Consider the following 22,200-nt stretch of genomic DNA (forward strand, 5'->3'; position numbering starts at 1 on the left):
CGAACATGCTGACTTTGCCCCCACACGTGACCCCATTTACTTCCAGCTCGGTATTTTGAGGTCTTTATACTTATTTATGTGCTCAAATGTTTCTTTTCCACTGTAGCCTGTTCCAATAGAATAGAAAGCCTTTATTGTCGTGGCATAGTGGCTACACAGAAGCATTTCATGAACTCGTTGTTTGAAGTTGTTAAGATATTCACACAATCATATAATCAATCTATACACATTGTTAAAACATAATCAATCATATAATCAACCAAATTAAATTAATTGTGACTTTTGCTCAATCACAAAATCATTTTATTTACATTACAACTATGCTTTATGTTCATTCACTGCTAAGCTGGTTTGATGTAGTCAGAGCGGTTAAACTTGTTGTTCTCCATATTCTCATATGTGATTAACACTGAATGTTCTGTTCTTCAGCATTCAAGGAGCAGGTGATAAAATCTAAGTCTGCAATGTCAGAGCGTTTAGACCAGATAGCAGAAACAATCCAACAGATAGTCAAAACATGCCGGGGTCATTCTGCATCATCTGCAGGAGGAGGAGGAGGAAAGATTTAGGATAAGAGCCTCCCAGAAACTTTATTCCTTCTTAGCTTAGCTTAGACTCTTGGTTCTTTGATGATTGGACTTCCTCTCGGTAAGATCTGACTGATTAAACCCTCTGCAGAGTTTATGATTCATGTCATTCTGTCTGTTCACTAAACCTTGCGATTTGCTGAAATCTGACATCTTTGTCTGATGCAGTTTCTGAAATAAATGAACACGCTGTCCGGGCATCTGAGGACCGGCGAGTTCTGGTCTGCTCAACCCTGACAAAGGGACAAACGTCTATCTCAGTGTTGAGCTGGAATGGCATTTCTTCATACGGCTGTAATTGCTCATGTCTGTGCTGCCCACAACCTTCCTTTGAATCCTTGAGGTACAGCTGAGGTCAGTTAAATAAACATTCAGAAAATTTAATTACTTGCAATTACTCAACCAAATGTTCTCTCTAGAAGGTCCTCGGTAAAAAATGGTCTAAATATAATCCGTGACAACTTCTCGGAAGCAATCTCTTGCATGGGAAACACGCACTCCACGCCGCAGACGTCCCCAGCGACGAAAGTCTCGACGGTGGCGGCTGTCAAAGACTGGAGCTGCAAGTCGCAGCGGCTGCTTTTCTGAAGTTAGCTCAAATATCAGACGGAAAGACTTGAGGTTTTAATTGGTTTGGATTTCTCTGTCTCATTCCCAACCGTTTATGTGGACGCAGCTTAAGCAGACAGCGATGCTCGCTAACATAATTGTATATAATTACAGCGCTGCATTGGCTGGGAAGCTTGTGTCTGTCTGTTCTGAAGGTAAAGTGTTTGTCTGTGCGTTGGTAGAGTAAAACCTTTAAAGATGATCCATGCCCCATCAGCCTCGGAGCAAACTGTGGCACCGTGTCGGTTGTGGTTGCGAGGATTTGAAGGTAACTGTCGATGACGGCCGGCGATAGTAAAGTTTAAAAGCTCGTCTATTGACACTGCTGTTACACAACAGGATGCGTGTGTGACCTCCTCTGCAGTGTGTGGGAAGGCAGTGGGGAGTGGGGCACCTCGCTGTGGGGTACGAGAGGAAAGAAGAAGAACCAGTTATCAAGATCTCTGCCCATCATCCTGGTCACTCCAACTAAAGGAGCTGATCTCCGCTCGCTCTGGACTCCTGGTGGGCCTTGGGCTGCATGTGGTTCCGTAATTGCATCTGTGTGCATTCCCATATGCTGCGTTGCGTACCCTCAGCCTCAGCTGCTGGGAGCCGCAGTCTGTCATTAGCCTCGCGGGTCTGACCACATCAAGTCCTGTCTTGTCTTTGCTCGCTTTTCTGGCAGGAAGAAGAAAGTGATCCTGCCGAGCGCCCCTTACTGTCCTGCCAATCCCACAGAGAACGTTATGCTAGATTCGGCAGGTAACATCTCCTCGTACCGTGCTCGGTGCTGTACGTCTCTACCCGTCACAGACCAGAGACGCCAGGCCTCGGCAATTATTGGATGACATCAGACCAGAAAATAGATGATTTCAACTTGGTCCCAGACTCATGGTGTTGGTTTGTCTGCTAATAATGACCGCTGTTAGGAGTCGGCATTTGCAAAAGTAGGCTGAATCTCCCGGAAAGGTTCGACCACCCACAGCTTTTAAGAACATCCTTCTCCCTTTAGCTGTCTCTGAAGTCTTTATTTATTTCGTTGCCACTATTTTGGGTTTCCTGTGAATAAAGTAACCGGTGGTGCCACTGTTAGACACGATCGACAACGACTAGCCCAAATGTGAAATATACACTGGGCAAGAAATGTTTCCACCAGCTACCTGATTACCAAAAGCACCTTCAGTGTATGTTGCCCTGACGACAGGTTGTCTGTCTTTTCAGGCTGAAAAGGTTGGAAATGGATACGTGAAATATGTACTATAACTTATCCACAACCTTCAATTACGCATTGGCTCACAGAACAGACGCCGAGTCGTTTGTGTCATTCCTGCAAAAAGATGGTGTGGTTCTTCCGAAGGCTGCGATTTGATTCCTGAACTCTCTTCGTTTGTGCTTGAGCTTCAGAGTGATAAAGGAAGAGTAGGAGCCCTTCGGTTGAAAACCTGACAGAAGGACAAACCGGATCAGTCTGGCATGGATTGAAGTGCGGCTTGAAAAAGTGCTGCAATTTTGATTTCTGGGCGGAGCTCCTTTCGTCATTCAAGAACTGCAAAAATAATTCAGTAATTGGACTCTTTGAGATACGATCCAGGACAAACTATCTGGCAAAGCAGAGTTCCTACACTAACAGGACAAGTTGTGTCAGTGTGTAAATGCCATCATGCTCTTATTTCCATGTCAACTGCTTACTAATCCAATTGAAGCACGGTAGTTCAAAACCTGGGACAACTGGCTTTCCTCTCTGTGCTAGCAGCTTCTTCTGCTGATAATTCTATACGGGAACCGCAACGATTAGAGCCAAGCAGGAATGATCCAGTTAGCTGCTGACAGTGGCTACTCCGACAAGCATATAAATCCACAGATGTCACACCTGCAGCAGTCTTTTTCCATTTATTTCATCCTTTGCTAAGGGTTCATTTGTTCCCCTCTGCTTTCTAGAAAAGTGTCTCCAAACATCAAATCTATGTAATCCAAATAAAACAGAGTAAAAAGTTCAAAAACATTTGTATTTCATCTCCCTGCCATGCACAAGGGCATTTTTTGAACATCCTTGAATTGGATCAGTCATTTGATGGATACAGCTTTAAAGCTTTTGTATTTACTGTACATTCTTCACTCAACTAGATCCATGTGGGAGGAACTGAAAACTACTAAATCTGGCTTGAAACAAAAATAAATACCCAAATTAAAAAAAATCAGCTCAGAAAAAAAAACAATAAAAAAATCATGGGGGTTATCCAAACATCTTAATGCAGCCCTCGTTTTATGTGTGGTGGATTTATTACTACCATATGAGGCTACAATAGCCCAAAGGAAACAGGAATCTGTCCAAGAGCTCCAGTGATAAAAACCCTCCTCACGGCCTTGGAGGTCGCCTTTCGGTCAGTACAACAGACCCGTTAGTGCGTAGGTGATGTCATGACCACGAGGTCTCCTGTGGTGATGTATACGAATGCATGTGTGTGTTAGTCAATTCATGGTTCCGTGCGTGATCCTGTGTCTTTTGGGGGTGGGTGGGAAATAGGATGGTGCATATTTGTTTCTGATTCAGTTCACTCAAAGGCACACAGATAACAGATCCTCTCTGTCAATGTGGGGTCCAGGAAGCTAAAGATCCTCAGTGGAGGAGATCCGTCCACTAACGCTAAGGAAGGGATAGCTTTAATTGTTGTTATTTGATCTATTTTTGAAGCAGTTCACAATTCTTTAATGTTTTTCATTTCTGCAATCATAGACTCAAGGTATATATTTTGTTCTAATTATCTTGCTTTATTTGAATGCGGATTTGCAGCTTTCTTTGAAGAGGGGATCTTCTGTCTGAAGTATAAAAAACCAGGACATCCGGGACATCTGTCTCCCCTCACAACAGACAGGCACAAGGGAAACAAAGAGTCTATGAGGATGAAGAGGAGCAATGTTATCCAATCAAATCATTAATGCATCTGTGCCTGCAGATCTGTGTTACATCATATGGGAGAATGCCAGAGCACACTTCAGCAGGGCACTCTCACTCCTCTGGCGCTCTGTGTGAAGTCAGAAGGTAGTTTTTAACTTAAATTGAGATTGTTTTTATGTCCCTCCATAGAATGCACATAACAGGGACAGATTCTAGCTGCATGTCTTCATCGGTCAATGAGCAGAATGCCATTCACGCTTCATATGGACACTAAAGCTGTGCATCACATTACTGGTTTTTAGATACTTTCAAGCTTATGTGATTGCCGGTGATGTCTCAGACATTTGTGCACCTACTCCAGACTCAGTGCAAGAGGCAGCAGACTTCAGCTTGTTGTCGGGTTCATGTTGGGATAAGTGACAAATATGGATGTCAAATCACAAGAAAACGGAAAAGACAGCAAGACAGAAAGGGTTTTGTTTTTTATCCCAGTTATGATTGATTAAGTCAATCTAAAGACCATAATTGGAAAGCAAAAGGTGTTGAGCAATATGCTTTACCGACAAAACTCAAAGATGTCACTAACCAGAACAAACTAGTTGTCACGGACCAAGACCCTAAACGCACGACAGCAGCAGGGAAATCCAGAAACTGAGCTTTATTGTCTGTTACCGGGTAGTCAGTCCAAACCGGCCGACAAACATCAGCATCTTAAACAACGGACCCCAATATACAAGCCCGAGTGTGTTTTGCTGTCTGTCATTTTATATCACTGTTGTTTTGTTGGGCTGCTGTCATTGTTTGTTGACGACCTGTGGTCAGATGGATAAAACGAAAAATCACGTTGGGGATGAAAAAGAGCTGCTCGATTTTATATCTCGCCATAAAAACGGATTTATTTTTCTGATGGGAGAAGAGTGACAGAAATGTCAGTTTTTAATTGAACTCGGATTAATGTCACCACTAAACTGTTATTGTCTGAGCTGATGTGTGAACTGCCGAAAACTCACAATGTGGGACTCTTTTGATCCCAAGTCCACAAACCAACATCCGATTGGACCCATGTCTTCACCTAATCTTTAAAACATAATGTTCTCTGCACCAGTGTTACAGTAACAAACAGCACAACAGAGCCCTTCTCTTAAAAATACACTTCCTGTCCTGCTCCAGGAATGCAGGACGGGGGGGATATCAGTGAAAGGGGCCTTGGTGATGGACTCCATATGATGTCCAGCTGATGAGAAAGGATTCAGGGGGGGGTTTCATAACTGTGAAATGAGCCAAGTTCTGAAACATACTATAAACTGTGGAGAAAATCCTCCTTTGCCGTTGACAACAATGAATCTGAGAGGCCGGTCACAGTTAAGCTAATGGAATTCACCCAGTTGCTACGGAACTATAGATCTTCCAGTTTCTGTTTAAAGCGTGTGAAGTTTTGTGGAATGATGTGGAAAGTTGATTTGTAACTTTTGATACAATCCACCAACATGCCGTCAAACCGTACTCTTTCTGCTTTTACAATCTCGATTTCTCAAATAAAGGTCTGAAACATCATGCCCAAACTTAAGAGGAGCAGTTTTCTTGTTTTTATTTATCATCAAACAACGGTATAGGTATAGCTAGATAAGCAGCACCAAAGCAGCATATTCATTAGATTTACACATAATTTGAGGATGAGGAATACAATCTAGCTATAACTCAAGTTTTGCTGCAGCTGTTTGGAGTCTAAATATTTTGTTATTTTTATTCCTGAGCCAAAACAGCTGCCATCATTCCGCATGGGTGGATGTCTCAGGGCTAAACGGAATGTCTTAGCAGCATAACTCCACAAAATAATCACGTTAACCAATGATGCCCCTTGCTGCTGGACAGAGTGCAAAGCCACTGGTTGCTTGGACATCTTATTGATTAGCTTGAATCATTCTATTATAATTATAGCAAAGGCAAACTTCACCTCGCCCTCCAAACTGAGTAAATGCCTCACATTGTTACAGAAGCTAAGCAACTGGACAATCACAAGTCAGTCAGTTGCTCGACGAAAGGCCGACTGGCTGCCGAAAATACCGACTAATTGAAGGCAGCGGGAGAAAGACTGAGGAACAATTGTGGCGCCGCTTGTTTCGGTCAGCTGCTGTTTATTTTTCAGTCTCCACTTCATTGTGTTTGTCCACATATGAGACAACAATATGAATTATTGGTTGAAGTTTTTAAAAATGTTCCTGCGGGTGTATGATGCCAGCAGGCCGCTCTTTGATCTCGCCACAGAGAGGTGGGTGTTGAGCTTTTATTTCCTCATAAAACATCTTTTATAGATGCACAAGGCAGATGTTATTTTTGTTTTGTAAAATCTTCTTATTAGCGGCAAACAGGTTTTTTTTTTTTTTGGCAGCACACGCAGACACTTTTGCTCATGTGTTGTAGAATTTATGGAAATGTTTTGACATATATATGAAAGTTTGCACCAAGACGATCATCTCTTGATGTCTTAATAAGAATAACAATCAAATGGAAAAACAATCTCAGGAATGTTCCACCTGAGATAGGGGCGATGGTGGCGCAGTGATCAAGAGGCTGGAGGTTCGATTCCCGGCTCAGGCACATGTGTACACTGTCGTTGTGTCCTTAGGCAAGACACTTCACATTGCCTGGGCGCGTGCGCACGTGGCGACCAGCAGCAGACTACGGTTAGAAAGTGTAACTGCTGTAAACCGAATTGCCCTCCGAGGGACAAATCAATAAGAAGTATTTAGTATTTAGTGTTTGGATGAGGGCAGATTGAGGATGGGGCCGGCCACTGCCCCCCTCAGTGTGTAAACTCTCCACACTGCAGCTATTCATTTGGCTCCGCTCTCTGGATGAAGTTAGGATTGTTTGTCAGTGGGCTGTGATGCCAGGAATGCTCGGTGCCGGGCCTTCCTGTGTGCGTGTGGGTGTCTCTTGCACTTTATTTTGCCTCTCCAGCAGGTCTGTGCTACAGAACCCCGTGTTCCCTGTGCTCCCTGACCTCTGAAATGAAATAACAGATTCTATTTTTCTCAGAGAAGCTATTTTGGTCGCTGGACACACGCCTCAACCTCGTTCTGCCCCAGTAGAGACTCCCCTGCCTGCACCCTGCATGTTCTGGCATATTCCATCTGACATCACTTTCTAAATGAGCTGACGCATGAATGTGAACACACACACACACACACACACACACACTGGTCTCTGATTCATAGCTTACAGTGCCCAGTTGCAGATGGGTCCAGCTCTATGCTCGGACCTGCTACTGTGTTTTGTTTTTATTTTTGCCCTTCTGATTTTATTTTCTCAGACTTAATGAAGATGATTTGTTTCTATTTTTGGTTCGTACACCAAAAATAAGGAATTTAGGTGAAACGGTGACTCTGTGTTGCCCATAGACATGATGAATGTTCTACATAGTGACATCATGTGGAACCCTGCATAGCTCCACCCACTTTGCACCTCATGGATAGATAGATAGATAGATAGATAGATAGATAGATAGATAGATAGATAGATGCTTCATTGATCCCATCGGGAATCTACAACCTCTTACATAATGGAAGAAACATTTGGGGCGGGGGCAGCAGTGGCTCATGGGGTTGGGCCTTGGGCTGGGAAGCAGAGACATCCACCGGTTCCAGTCCCAGATCAGACGAAATGCAGAGTGTGGGCTGGTGGCTGGAGAGGGGCCAGTCTGTCTGCCTTCAGAGCACTTCCGAGGTGCCCTTGAGCAAGGCACCCCCCCCCCCCCCCCCAACTGCTCCAGGCGCGGCCGGTTATAGCGGCACCTTCACCCTATTCCCGCTCCGCATGCTAGGGCCCCAATGCATATACTGTATTCATGTGTGTGGTTGTTTCGAGTGGCCCGTTGTAATCGGGTGCAAATGCAGTTTCGTTGTGTGTTTGCAGTGTAAAAATGTGTAACATATAAAGGCTGTGTCTTCTCTTCTCTTCTATTTAGCACATCCAGGCCCAAAGGCATTTATTACTTTGTTGCTATCCAGATTTCGTTTTCATAAGTATCAGGGGAAAATCTAAATGATTTATTGTTTTAAACATGTGTCATGCAACTAAAACATGTGTTTTCCCTTTGCCGTCTCAGAATGATGTCACATTCATGTGTCCGTCTTAATTTCGAACACCCTCGTCTCCTGACTCAGGTCAGAGTCGCTGATGCTTGTCTTGCATCAGAGTCCACATGAAGGGAGTGTGGCAATGAGAATTCCCCCTGGGTAGCGGATACGTGCAGCATTATAATCATTCCCTTGAGTGCATGAACTCTTTTCAGGAGATGCAAAAGCATGTACACCAGAGCAGATTGAGTCTTTTGTAGCGGCATCACCCTGATTTCACACAGACGTGTGCACAGAACCGCAGGCCTCACACATGCTCTTCAATTTAAACTCCAAATTAGAGGTCTCAGAAATCTAGCACTGTTATGCCTGGGCCAAAATCGACATCTATGTGGTTTGTAATGAGAAGCATATTTTCTATCAAATCCGTCATCAATTGAATGTGAAGTTTCTTTATTTATGTTATAAATAATAAATGAATAAACCAATGGCCATTGTGCTCAGTGATGAGTGAGGTCATCTTATTATTTGTCTTGTTTGTCCTCGTCCTGTTTCTGTGAGAACACCTCCGGGATGGTCTCTGCATCCGCTGCCAAACTCTCACAGCTGCTTGGAAAACAGACACAGTGGAAAAGGAATACTAACCGAAAAGCACAAAGCACTTCATCATTGAGCCAAAACAAGCAGGGCCGGAGATCATGATGGATCACCAGGATGTCGGATGAAAAGCATCTGCATTTCAATTGGGGGGGGGGGGGGGGGTCCTGTTAGAAGACATTAACTACAGGTCTCAGCGAGGGCGAGCAAGAAGGATAACGCTTTAGGAAACATATCATTTAGCTAATTTGCTAATATTGCTGGGCGGAGCAGCAATAGATCTGATGTCCCCAGAGACAAACATGACATCCTGTAGTTTATCTGCAGCGGTTCCCATGTTGACACGAATGAACTATTCAATTAATTCATTCATTATCCAACCGCTTATTCCTTCATCGGGCCGCAGGCCAAGCTGGAGGCGGGGTACACCCTGGACAAGCCGCCAGTCCATCGCCGGGCAACACAGAGACAGACAATCAGCCACACACACACTCACACCTACGGGCAATTTAGTGTCACCAATCAGCCTAGGCTGCATGTTTTTGGTGGTGGGAGGAAGCCGGAGAACCCGGAGAGAACCCACGCAGACACGGGGAGAACATTCAAACTCCTCACAGAATGGCCACAAGTCGGAGACGAACCTGCGACCACCTCGCTGTGAGGCAACAGTGCTTACCACTGCGCCACCGAGCCACCCCCACTCAATTCGTTCTCTACTAATTAGCATTAAAACAAAGAGCTGCTACAATTGTTACATTTATATAAGTCAAAATGGCCCGTCTTCCAGCGACGACTCGTAAATGAGCTTATTGGCAAGAACTCCTCGGATTGCCTCAGGTTCCCAGCATGCAACTTTGTTTCTGTGGTTTGATTAAAAAGGCATTGATTCTAGACATTCACAATGTTGGGCACACTGGGTTGTCGTATTAATGAGGTAAAGGTGAAAAGTGTTAAATATGACGTATCCTGACTTTTCCAGAGTGGGTTTAAAAATCCTGAAAAATCCCATCATGCCAGTTGATAGGAAGCGTACTGCTGTAGTGAATGTGCTCCAAAAACTGCTGCCCCCAGTTTGGAATAAAACTTGTTGTTAAAGTTTATTTGTATTGATGTCTTTATAGTTATTTTGTATGAATGTAGTCACAGAGGATTTAACAACATCGTTTTCAAAGTTTGTATTTTCTGGCATGCAATGAACTGTTACGTTGTTTGAACAGGAGGTTCCTTTAATGTTCCACTGTCTTGTTTATTATAATGCCCTCACATTGTGCACACCTCTGATAACGACGTATTTAATTGTAAAAGTGATATTAATGCGAAGACAAGGTTGGAAATATGTATTATATCTTTAATGTACTCTTTCAAGACCCGACTAAAAAACCTGCGAGTTTCATATAGAAAAGAAATGGCTTGGAGTGATCCACACACGATAAAAAAAAACGATGTAAGTTCACCATTAAAGCTATATCTGTGAAGGTTTTTAATTCTGACTTGTACAACATGGATATGGTCAGTCAAGAAAACTGCGCTGGGCATCCATCGGTGGGAGAACAGGCCAGCCTTTGTCAAAAAGCTTCAGCTATCACTGAAGAGAGAGACGCCATTGTGCTTAAGAAAAGCCTCCTTATGGTTCATGTCCTCAGATTGAAATGGATCCCAAGCCTCTGTTTCAAAATTGCAGCTCTCTCCAAATGAGTGTATGCATTAAAATAAGGCCGTCGTTGAAAACGAAGCCCCTTGAAGTCAGTTTAGAACCATCGGACAAATAACCTCCTGTGTATCTCAGGCATCCAAAGCATGGTAAGACAAAAAGGCTAAATGAAAGCCTGCTGTTTGTGATGGAGACAGGAGAATCTACAACTTCACTGTGTGAATTGTGTAGCAGTGTCAGATAGTGAGCAGGTTAAACTGAATGCACGACTTAAAGTGAATGATGTAAATGTTGAAATAAAAATATTCAGGATGTAAGAACTGTGGGGTTTTTCCCTTTTTAATGTCACAAAAATGAATACTTCTGTTCCCGAAGAGCGATAGAATATTCTAGAACACACCTAATGAACATTTATGACTTTACAGACGTTTTTAGAACATTTAAAGGTTCATTTAAGGCACTTGGAATTTTAACTTTCTTTCAGCAAAGAGCCTAAATCTTTGGTCCAACAATTTAAAAAAATGAACGCTTAAGTATGAAAATAACACCAGCTTATATATATATATATGTATAGAGAGAGAGAGAGAGAGAGAGAGAGTTCCATACTGAATTGATACTTATGCGTACACCTCAGAAATGACCAGCAATCTTACAGATGTTTTGCAAGAGAAAACATGGGAGAGAAAAAAAATAATGTTGGCTCAATCAGATGTACAGCAGTACAGGATTGTTAAGTCACATCACATTTGGCAAACACAAGTTTGTTTTTCATAATTTTCTGTCCACTTCATTTGGAGGACGAGCTGACGGAGACATGTCCGCCTCTAGCATGTTCAGCTGCAGGGCAGCCAAGTCTGATATGAATTACAGCACAGTGAAACTGGCGTCGGCTGCACGTGTGCAACATAGTAATTGCTGAAGTTGATGTCCTGCACATATGGTGCTGGCTGGTAATAGCACGTGACATTCGTTATGGTGGGGATGGCGTTCTGCTCAGCCAGCACCTTCAGGGCCAGCATGGAGATGAGGCTGAGCGTCTGGCGCCGCTCGTGGCCCATCAGACACACGGTGCTCTCGTTGACCACTTTGTGCAGAGTCATCAGGCACTCGTACCGTTTGTGCTCCATACCGGCAAAGTGGTTCTGCAGGTAAGCTTCCAGTTTCCGCTGCTGCTCTCCAATGTCAGAGAAGTCAATGAAGAAGCGGGAGCACATGTAGCGCTGCATCTGCTTCATGTCTGCCTCTGAAGATGGCGTGAAGCCTCTCACCAGGAGGTGGCAGTATTTCAATAAACCTCCCCCTCTGATTTCCTCCGGGCTATGTGTAGCTATGGTTTTCTGATACAAGTGGTCCATGGCCTCCTGGAAGTCTCCGTACACGCTCTCGCCGATCACAGTGGGATGAAAGCTCTCAGACATGGCCGTCTCTGAGCAGCGGTCAAATAAGAGCAGAGAATCAAGGCAGATCTGGAAGGAGTCCACGCTGAATTCAAACTGCCGCCGTAAAGAGTCCACAAATTTCAACTCCACATTCTTGCCTGTGTTGTTGGACAGAGAAATGAGGCTCCAGCGGTTCGTGTCATTGCAGACTTTCACTAGTTTCTGTACATAGGCTTCCTTGAGGGTCAGTGCTGTGATGCGCTCCTTAGAGACCCCGGCTGGCAAGAAGTCAAAGAGGCAGTCCAACACGACGTCCTTCACTAGGCGGAAGGCCTGATCATCCTTCAGTGACACGCCAAAGATCAGGTCCAAGTCCTTATAGCCCAATCCGGTGTCCTGGTGGAGCACATGGCTGGCAGCCGAGCCATTCAGCCTCACGTCTGTGACACTGATGCCCCTCTCCCCCAGCCTCGCACGCACGACCTGGACAGGGATGAGAGAGAGCGTGTTATTAATCATTAGCCAGCAAAGAAAAATGGCAACAGTCATATATCCAACAAAAAATCAAGTCAAACCCATGAAATATGTCCAGAGAAGAAGCACATGGGCCTGGTGGAAATCAATAACCTGTGCAGGCAAGATCAATACCATCAGTCTCAAAAGTCCAGTTGGACTTAAACATCGTTTTTATTCTGACTGAAATCTTAAAAGTCTGAATTTAAAACAAAACAGTGGAGCTGATGAGTCCTTCATCTTCCTCTGTAGCCGATTGTCTCACTTTATCGCTGGCACAGAGATGTATTATCCAGACATGAAAGAAAGTGAACGCTGGTCCATCAAGACTAAAAGACGTTCTTCATTGTCAGCAGTCTTCCTCTTCTTCTTTTTTTTTTTTTTTACCAGTGACCCAACGGATGTTTACACAAATGAGTCTTGCCTCATGGTGCAGCCATATTGACAGAGGATGGCCAGCAGTGGGACACACTATGGAACCAGTCAAAATCGAATTGATCCCAAGACAACAACGCGTTTCCATGAAGCTGTTTGTCGTAGCATGTTCAGTGCTTAAGCACACAGATTCCAACAGCAAATAAAACACTGAGCAAATTTAAATCAGACACAATTCAAACAGCAAAGCCTGCTGCACCAACTAGTACTTATGCACCCCGACACGGTCCTAAATCTCCCCCTTGACCCCACCAGATTAGTGTCTGCTAGCTCTCTCTCTCTCTCGTGGTGATCAGATAGCGAGCCGGCCCTATTTACACCCACCAGCTCAGGCTGCAGAATACGGACAAACATCTGAAGGCAAGTCAAGCTCTCACAGTCTCGCTGTGGCGTTGCCATCGTTCAGCCATAAAGTAGTCCCAATCATGTTTCAATTCCAATGTGTTCATGGGCCACCGTGGTCCATTCAGGGTAAGGCCTGCACTTAGCCCTTATCACAGCCTGCATATTGTAACAAAAACAAAGCCTCCTTGGCAGAGGTAATAAAGGTAACTGGAAGCACAGACAGGTGTGCATCTGCTGACTTAACAAATCTTGCCATAAACCAACTCCTGTCCAATAAATTTTTGCCTTACTTACTGAATAGATCAATAAATTCTAAGTGGGGGAAAGGAAAGCTGTTGGGCAGAGGCTCGCTCATAGGAGGGTGATGTTATCTTCGCCGAGCAATGAGATCGTTACTTCCTTGAACGCGAGCGTTTCACGATGCTGCAGGACAAAGGTTGAAACTAACAGAAGACGAACGGCTGTCACCAAACCAAATGAAGGTTACATTTCAGCTACATTTTGACATAAAAAAAAACGGATTTCCACAAATCCAGGAGAAACAAGAGTCGGGGATCGAGCCTGTATTTATGGCTCCTGCATGCTCAATAGAGCATTCATCCTTCAGCAACCACAAGCATGAAGTTCTGTGATTCACAAGCTGGTTGGGCTCATCATGACTATTTCAGTTTGTAAATGAAGCTGAAATAATATTCCACAAGTTTATTTTGATATTTGGCAGTAGCTTTAATATTGGACTGTCTAGAAGAGACAGGACAAGAAACCACCACAGTGAAACGCGACCCAACAACAACGCACACAAGCCTGAGAAAGTGGAGGGACTGTTTTAGGCGTGAGATTTATGACACAATCAGTCCAAAATTAGAGACAAAAAGTAAAGACAGAGTTACACAGAGAAAACTGTGAAGGAATTCACAGCAGTGCTGGGAAGAAAGTGCAAGGATGTGACCAAGTGTGTACGGCTGTCTCCCAAAAACGGGAACAGACCAAAGAAAGTTATGATGCAATGTGCCAAGGAAATATAAAAAGGATCGACCAAACCAAACCGCACAAAAGTCATATCTTGGGTTAGTCGGTGGCTTTTAACTCTGGATTAGGAGATGAACAAACAATATAATACAATTCAATTTGATTAAATTCTCCAGGGAATATTTCATGCAAAGGTTTCACTGAATTCAGTACGCACTTGTAGCATAGTGTAGGCTGTGGTATTCAGTATTTATGCAAATAGCAGCATAATGATCCTATATAGAGTAAAACTACTGCGTGTACATCTAACTGGCTATAAAAGGATTATCGGCGACACAAATTCACAAGTGAGTATCTGAGTATATAATCGATATGTGATAATAAAGTGATGAGATACTACTACTACTAATAATGATGATGATGATGATGATGATGATGATGATGATGATAATAATAATGTGCCTGTATAAATGACTACCTGGACTATCTGGCGGGGCTGCACAGACAGCGTGGGGAAGTTTCCTCTCCCGTGGATGGGCACGGCTTCTCCCAGGATCGAGTCCAATCGTTGCACCTGATCCCAGGATAACACGCAGAACCGCCGGCTCTGATCCGAGGCATCACCGCTGGACATGGCGACGTGAACTTCAGTCAGCGCTCCGAGAATCACTTCTTATTATTATCTCAGCCTGAGCTCTCTGTCTGTCGTTCTCTTCGGCGTCAGGAGGATATATTCCCGTGGATCGCAGTTATCTAGATGAAGAAATGTTCTGAGTTTGTTGCGACAGAGTTCAGGATGCGCTTATTATGGGATGCCACGGCGAGATCAGCTGCTTCCTCCGGTGAGCGCCGCTACAGTCCGGTCAGTCGGCGCAGAACCGATTCATAAGGACCCTCAGCCTCCTCATTAGAATGCGCCTTCTGATTGGATGCTGTGTTTGGTCATCGACGATCGACGTCCCGCCTCCAGGGTACACCCCCCCCCCACACACACACACACATTTCTTTTGTTTAAGTATATTTTTATTCTATGATATTCTATTTGATGAACAACCTGGGGGGCTCATCCATCTGTAAAAACAGATTTGTGCTGTTTCTACTTCAACTTTCTTGTCTACTTAAAACTACTTTGAGAAATTAATCCATAATCAATTTAATTTAAATAAATACAGCTGGCATGAAAAAGGGACAAATGACAATATCACCACATTTGAAAATTAAACAGAGGAAAATACAAATGTGGTTATAAGTGAGACCCAGACGTTGCTTGACAGCTGTCGAGTATTTCAGTTATGACAGCAGGCGATTATCCTTGTATAATCATTGCTAATCCTATTTTTTTATTGGTCCTTATCAATTTTAGCATGGCCTCTTATAAGTAGAGAGCCTCACCTTTGAGTTGTTTGTTTACCCGGCAAATGGAAAATGAAACGGGTCCAACCTCACAAAGCCATTCCTCCTTCTCCAGAGACTGAGGATGGATTTTGTGAAAAGGCCCTGATAACCTGTGATGCCCTTTAACTTCTCCATTCACGCGTCTCCTGGGCTGCGGTGCAGAGAGTCTTCCTTTATGTTGTATTTGTTTTGCTGCAGAGGCATTCCTGCCTTATGTCTACTAATGTGTGTGTTGTTGGTTCATCTGCGACATAAAAGAAAATTATAGTTTAGGAGGAGGCGTCGGATGCATTAAATGCCCCTTCTTGTTTCCTTCTCTGCACCACCAGAGCAGTCTGTGGGCAAAACCTCGGCGAAGGGTCTCGCACAGTGACAGACATGACTCATTACAGTCATTACTCTGCCTGTGCTGTGAAATTAGCCAGTAAACAATACAGACAAAGGAACTTCCCCTTTTTTAAAGCGATTACACCGTCACGCACGGTGACGTCCGCAGACAGTTTTGTTTTCAGGTAGCGACACGCTGTCTGTTTTTCATTTGCCCAGTTCTCCTCTAATGTCTACAGCAAACAGTTGGGGGCAGGTAAAGTCGCACCAGCCCAGCCCCAGAGACGTTGGGTCGTGGGTGTGACATGGATTTGGTTTCCATAGAGGATTATATCAAATCCTCTGATGTCAACATAGTCCAGTTTCCCTGGAAACATCATCCCGTGTTGTCGGGCAGTCGGGCACACGCGTCTCTATCTGAGGGTCCTGCCAGGTGCTGATGTGAGACATCTGCGTCATTGAGCTATAAATAAACTACCATGTGGCAGCTGTGCATCCTGGGAGCAGAGGCGGCCTTTACCTGAATGGGAAACACACACATGGAACAAACAACATTAAGACAAACACTCCTGAAGTGTGTGCAACACTTGTCACTGGATCCTCTGTTTGCTCCACGATTGACATCCTGCCACTGTGAGCTGGAATGATCAGTGTGTTCAAACACGCCTTCAACAAATGGTGTATTAGACAGGCCCCGAGTTCCAGTTCTGAGTGTGGCCCAGCAGTATCGAGCAGGAGACACATTTAATTCAAGATTCAAGATTCAAGATTCAAGATACTTTATTGTCATTATGCGAGCATAATAAAATCGTGAGAAGGCCCACGGCTTAAGGCACACATCATAACATAAACTAAATTCTCTCTCTTAAGAAACAATATGTCATTCCAGCGATGGAAGGCATCATAGACAAGGCATGTGATTGATTTCTCGAGAGGTTACTGTGTGTGAATAGCGGTTCTGTTGTTTTATTGTGAAATTCCTTCATTCTTTTATCGGCTTTCTTAACCAGATCTCACATGTAATAGAAATGTTTTATCTTGAAAGGACATCCTCTTAAAATAAATCAGCATAAAAGGTCAGTTTTGAAGGGAGTTTTTGTCGCTCACAGACAGGAGGGATTGTTTTTTTTTTGTGTGTGTGTGTGTGGAATATTTTTATGTGTCTTCAACTGATGGCCAGTGACAGGAAGAGGAAGAACGCACGGCTTCTTTCGAGCGCAGGGTTATGATTGGACGTCACAGCGTGTCGTAAAAGCGTGCTCAAATATCAATGTTGTCAAATAACAAGCAGCGAAGCATGTAAATGACAAATTGTGCGAAGACAGATAACACTTGGCCCGTCACACTGGGGGGGGGGGGGGGGGGGGGGCTTCTACAATCTGAAACAATAAATCATTTCTGCCTCAGATGACTTCATCTCATCTGCTACTGACCACATTCAGACATGTAACGCTAGATGTGACGCTATTTATAATCCATGCGTCATGTGCGTAGCCATGGCTAAAATAGCCATGCAGCTGTTGCTATTACTGTGCATGTTTAATGTCACATTGCCAGCTAATTTTGAAAATCTATTTTTATGTTGAGAGTAAATTAAAATTGCTCCCCCCCCCCCCCCCCCCCTTAGAGAGTCAGGTTCTGTCTGCCACGGGAGCAGATAACTGGTCTCCACAACCTGGTTGAGCTGACCAGTCAGGCCGGTCGTCAGGGCCTTACCTTTGACAGAAGCACGATAAGAGAAGTAAATTTACTTTTCCAGATTGCTCTCGATGGCAAATCTTTGGGAAGGTGGGACAAGGTTACGCAAGCAGCCGCGCCTCTGACGTCAGACTCCGTGCAGCGCCTGCTTGATTTATTGTAGTAGAGCTTGGCTGAGTGACACACACACACACACACACACGCACACACCAGAATGCACTCTAGATTCAAGTGGCATCTCACATATCCGCTGCAAACACCGTGAAATGGAAAAACACTCACTTGTGGAAAAAGTCAATGTTGCGTTTTGATACGTTGAGAGTTTTATTAAACAAACTGTATTTTAGATTTAATGATCGTACTTGTGTTTCCCAGAGGCTCTGAGTTAACACCGGCCTTAACAAAGATGTTGAGGGTTTTATGTTCAGTTCTGTTTTATCACCATTTTACTGCCTCTACAGTCATGACCTGCGTTTCATTGCAAAATTCTAAAAGCACGAGTGATTATTTCCTACTGATGTCGGCGAGGTGCACAGGTCAATAGTTGTGCGATAGCCATGACGGTATCTCTGGAGGAGGAATGTTATTGAATAGCTGAAGTGCTCTGAAGCTCAATGGTCAAACATAATATTAGGCTATGTATTATGTAAGACTCACGTTACGCCCTGAAAGGGGAGGAAACGGGGAAAACACTTCACCTCCTACCGTAGCTGTGTGGAGTGTCACGTGCAAGTTTAATTATAGACAGCCAAGAAAGAACCTAAAAAGCAAAATACCATGCTAAATATAGTTAATCAATTATATAACTTATATTAATTTCAGATGTAGTTGATTATTGATCACTGTCGTGACCCGTTGTTTTTTTTGTCCTGTGGTAAACACACAGAACAAATGTTGCTAATTCCACTACAGGATTATATGGTAATAAAACACGGTCACCTCCTGCTGTGTGTCTGGGATGCCTAAACTTAGGTTCAATAGCTGAATCTTAATTGACATTATGTGAGGTCATATCTCCATTTTGATGGGAGGATTACAAAGCACATTTCCAAATGGTGATGAAAAATAAAAGAAATGCCAATTTACTCCACCTTTCATCTTGGGTGCTGAGAAATGAATATCTCTTTGTGGGTATTATTCCGTGAGGATCAAGTATTTCCATCTACAGGGATGTTGAAACAAGATAGCAGCCGCCCATAATGTGTAGATACCACTGAGTCAACAGAGCCCACCATAAAACAGGCATGCCCAACAGTTTTATCTGGACATGGTGCCGTATATCAAACGCTACCATCGGGAATATTTGTTTGATTCCTGCAGTGAAATGAGAGGAAACTAATATTTAGCATGTTTTTAAATCTATAACGTTTCATCCAAACCGCTAGTGAAACTGCACATGCTATCAAAAGAAGAAGAAAAAAATACACTTAATAAATTTACCATCAAAAATTCTAAGATCATTTCCAAGTTTGTGTCAGGAGATTCTGTGCATAAAAGCCTTTTAGACAAATCTAAAATTGCCTTTTTCTTTTCTACAGTTTGAATGATTGATGAAATGTTTTCTGATGAATGGCTGAAGATTTATGTAGTGCAATAAATGAAAACAGGCATGTTGCACACACAGCCAAAAGCTGCTCTGAGAATCTGTATACTGAACAGTTTTTATCAACAAGCGAGGATCATGAAACCACTTTACATTCAGCCCATGGTCCAAAGTCTTCTGTGTGTGTGTGTGTGTGTGTTGGCTACTTTTCTTTCTTGTGCACAAATGTCAAGTAACGAGGGAAAACATAATATACAGAACTCTGCAGCCTGCTGCCAGTTATATGTCCAGTCATGCCTCTTCAGTACCGCAGTGTGCACTTTGTATCTGTCGGTCTCACTTTATTGTCGTTGCTGCAAAACAACCTGGGCCATGACCAACTGCAGGAAGTTCAGTGGCCTCCATTTGTTATTACCTAACCGCCATTAGAAATTAACCCCAGACTTACAATATATGAGGAGCTCATATATTAAATAATACTAATAAAGTCAGAGGTGGAAGGTTCGTTCAGATACTTAACGGAAGTAAAAGTCGCTACATCATACTGTTATACTCTACCGGTAAGTAGTTTTAATGGCTCAATCCAAAACAGCTGTCTCCTACAGGAAAACGTATTTTAACATGCAAAACAGGTGAACCATTAGCGTTAAAGTGCATGTGATGGGCGTTTCATGGTCTTTCATGTGGCCCTGTTATGAACTGGGGACTTGTCCAGGGTGTAACCCTTCTGAATATCAGCTGGGATAGGCTCCAGCTCAACAACACAACTACAACATAACCTGGTTAGGTTGGGGGGGGGGATAACTCAACATTTTATACCTCAATTTTTAATTGAATAAAGATTACCGGTAACCCTAACCTGGCTGTGAATGAAAGGATAGCATGAGAAGTAAACTATGATCTACATGTGCAAAGGAATAATGCTCCTGGCTGGATCTTCATTAATACAAGATAATGACTATTACTAATGACAACAGTGTAATTCCAAATACTCGGATTAGGTTTCATGGACAATGAGTTACAGAATGAGGGATCAAATTATTACAACACTAATGCTTTTCTGACCACTCCCTTACAGTTTGCTTATGGGCTATCCAACGAGGGCTTATTGCCCTGGTCAACACAGCCCCCACCGCCATGGAAGCGGATGGAGCTGACAGCCTCTCGTAACCTGTGAAAAAGTAAAAATGGTATTGAAGTTGTAGTTATTCTCCCATTCCAAACACACTGGTGTTGTCTTTTGTTACGCTGCAAAGCAACTGCAGGCCTCGTTATTTTCAGCATTAAGAATGTTAACGCTCTGCTTTTGTCTTCTGTGCTGCTAGAAACTGAAACTGCCATGAGGTGATGTTGACCGGATGGTTTATGTCACTTAGAAATATGCACACTGATGCACTGTCTGGTGAGGAAGCCAATTCATCTTTGATGTTGCAAAGATTCATTGTGTTAAAATGAAAATTCATTTTCAAAATCAACGCACTGTTTCTTAACAAACACGACAACAACAGCAGGTCGTCTATCGGTAGTTGAGATGTAGTATTATTATTTATTTAAGATTAAAACAAAACAAAAAAAACCCACCTGGAACCTGAAACTCAGCTTTCCATGGCTTGCCTTTTCCAACTCATCGTACACAACTGGCATGTCACATCGTTTCTACGTATTCATTTAGTTTATCGGTAATATTATCTTACCTGTAAGAAGTAAAATAAAAAAAATGTAGCAGATATGGGACAGTGGAAACAGAAATGAGATAATCAGGATACAAATTTATACTCAGGATGTATCCAAATCAAGCCTTTTCCATTTTTGAGAGATAGTAAGACTTGTAAGTAATAGTTACTGAGGTACAAGTTACAGTTACAGTTGATTCATTAAATTGTATAATAACAGTTAATGCAACTTAAAATACAAAAAACACACACGAGTAATTAACTACACCGTTGGATCTGTTACCCTGCACTGAATCACACAACAAACAAAACACACCGCCCAAAAAATAGACAGCCGTCAACAGATCTCTCGTGAGCTCAGGGTATTAAAAGGTACTCAGCGTTTCTACGCGCTGCCGAGACCAGCCTTGGTCAAACACAAAGGTGATCCAATGTCACAAACTCCAAACACAGCTACTCTCACCCACAACTCATAGTCCATGAAGGACGCCGACGCTTCAAAGGAAAGTTAACTTTGCTCTTTGTTAGAATGACAAATACCATAAAGTGCTAAGATGCACAAGGACACAAGAATGGCCGACTATTTGGTTGTAATAGCAATGATTGCAAACTCTTAGAAATTAACAAGTTACATCCATCCTTTACTTATTTTGTGTTTCACAGGCCATGGCCTAGAACTCTTCTTCCTAAAGATCACAGAGACACTTCACTTCCGATCTGCTCAGACCATCGGAGCAGCGAGTGCTGAGGAGAGCGTGACGCACAGCTGCACACAGGACAGCCGGACATTACAGCCGGAGCTGAGCGTGGAAGTCAGTACTGGGATCCAAGTCAAAAGAGGCGGGATCTATTCATTTTAATGATGACTCTCTGTCATTGCTGCCTTACTGTGTGCTGCTCACAAGCCTATGAAAAAGATAACGTCGTTGGCCAGGCACAAGGGGGACATCAGACAGACACTTCAGCAGCCTGTGAGGTCTCAGTCTGCACGTCAGCACTTCAGTCGAACACACACCGTTACACACCGACGGCCTGATGACGTGTTAGCCCGTTTGAGCATCTGTTTGATGTTATTGACATAAACAGAAGGCGTGGCCTGTTACAGCAAGGAGTGTTTTGAAGTCAACCCGATGTAACAGATATTTAAGGAAACAATTAACATCATTCATTTTTTTTCATGAAAAAAGTGAATCCAGCCAGATTTTCTTTTCTTGTATTCTATTCTTCTGTAAGGTCAAACCTATTATATTTATAACAGATAACATAATCTCTATTCAGCTGTTAACTAGTGGCTCACTGGCTTCTCTCACATTTACAAGATATATCCGGTAATGAATTCAATGCGTCCTCTTCAGAACCCTCTGACCTCGCCAAAGATCCGGCAGCTTACATTCTGGCTGTAGTGACAGCTGACCACAGTCAGACTGCAGCTGTTTACTTCCTGTTAGGCTTTTAAACTCCAGTTTTCAATTTCAGTAAATACAGGAAAAGTGGATTATTATCAAGGATGATCCTGAACACA

At 43.2% G+C, this 22,200-nt stretch overlaps 1 protein-coding gene across 1 annotated transcript; it reads right to left on the reverse strand.

The window, feature by feature from the left end:
• Positions 1 to 10,713: 10,713 nt before the first annotated feature.
• Positions 10,714 to 14,871, reverse strand: tent5ba (terminal nucleotidyltransferase 5ba). Its single transcript, XM_068755818.1, has 2 exons — positions 14,521 to 14,871; positions 10,714 to 12,263 (listed from the first exon to the last, which is right to left on the reverse strand). Exons 1-2 carry the CDS (start codon positions 14,674 to 14,676, stop codon positions 11,235 to 11,237), a joined length of 1,185 nt encoding a protein of 394 aa, XP_068611919.1. The 5' UTR covers positions 14,677 to 14,871; the 3' UTR covers positions 10,714 to 11,234.
• Between the last annotated feature and the right edge of the window lie 7,329 nt (positions 14,872 to 22,200).

Source organism: Brachionichthys hirsutus, chromosome 3 (assembly GCF_040956055.1).
Source record: "Brachionichthys hirsutus isolate HB-005 chromosome 3, CSIRO-AGI_Bhir_v1, whole genome shotgun sequence".
NCBI lineage: Eukaryota > Metazoa > Chordata > Actinopteri > Lophiiformes > Brachionichthyidae > Brachionichthys > Brachionichthys hirsutus.

What these genes read in the sequence shown, in the direction of transcription:
- tent5ba (XM_068755818.1), bottom strand. Translation starts at nt 14,676, where the DNA reads ATGTCCAGCGGTGATGCCTCGGATCAGAGCCGGCGGTTCTGCGTGTTA. An exon ending in AGCCCCGCCAGATAGTCCAG is followed by an intron (nt 12,264 to 14,520) that starts GTAGTCATTTAT and finishes ATCCCTGTCCAG; the next exon opens with GTCGTGCGTGCGAGGCTGGG.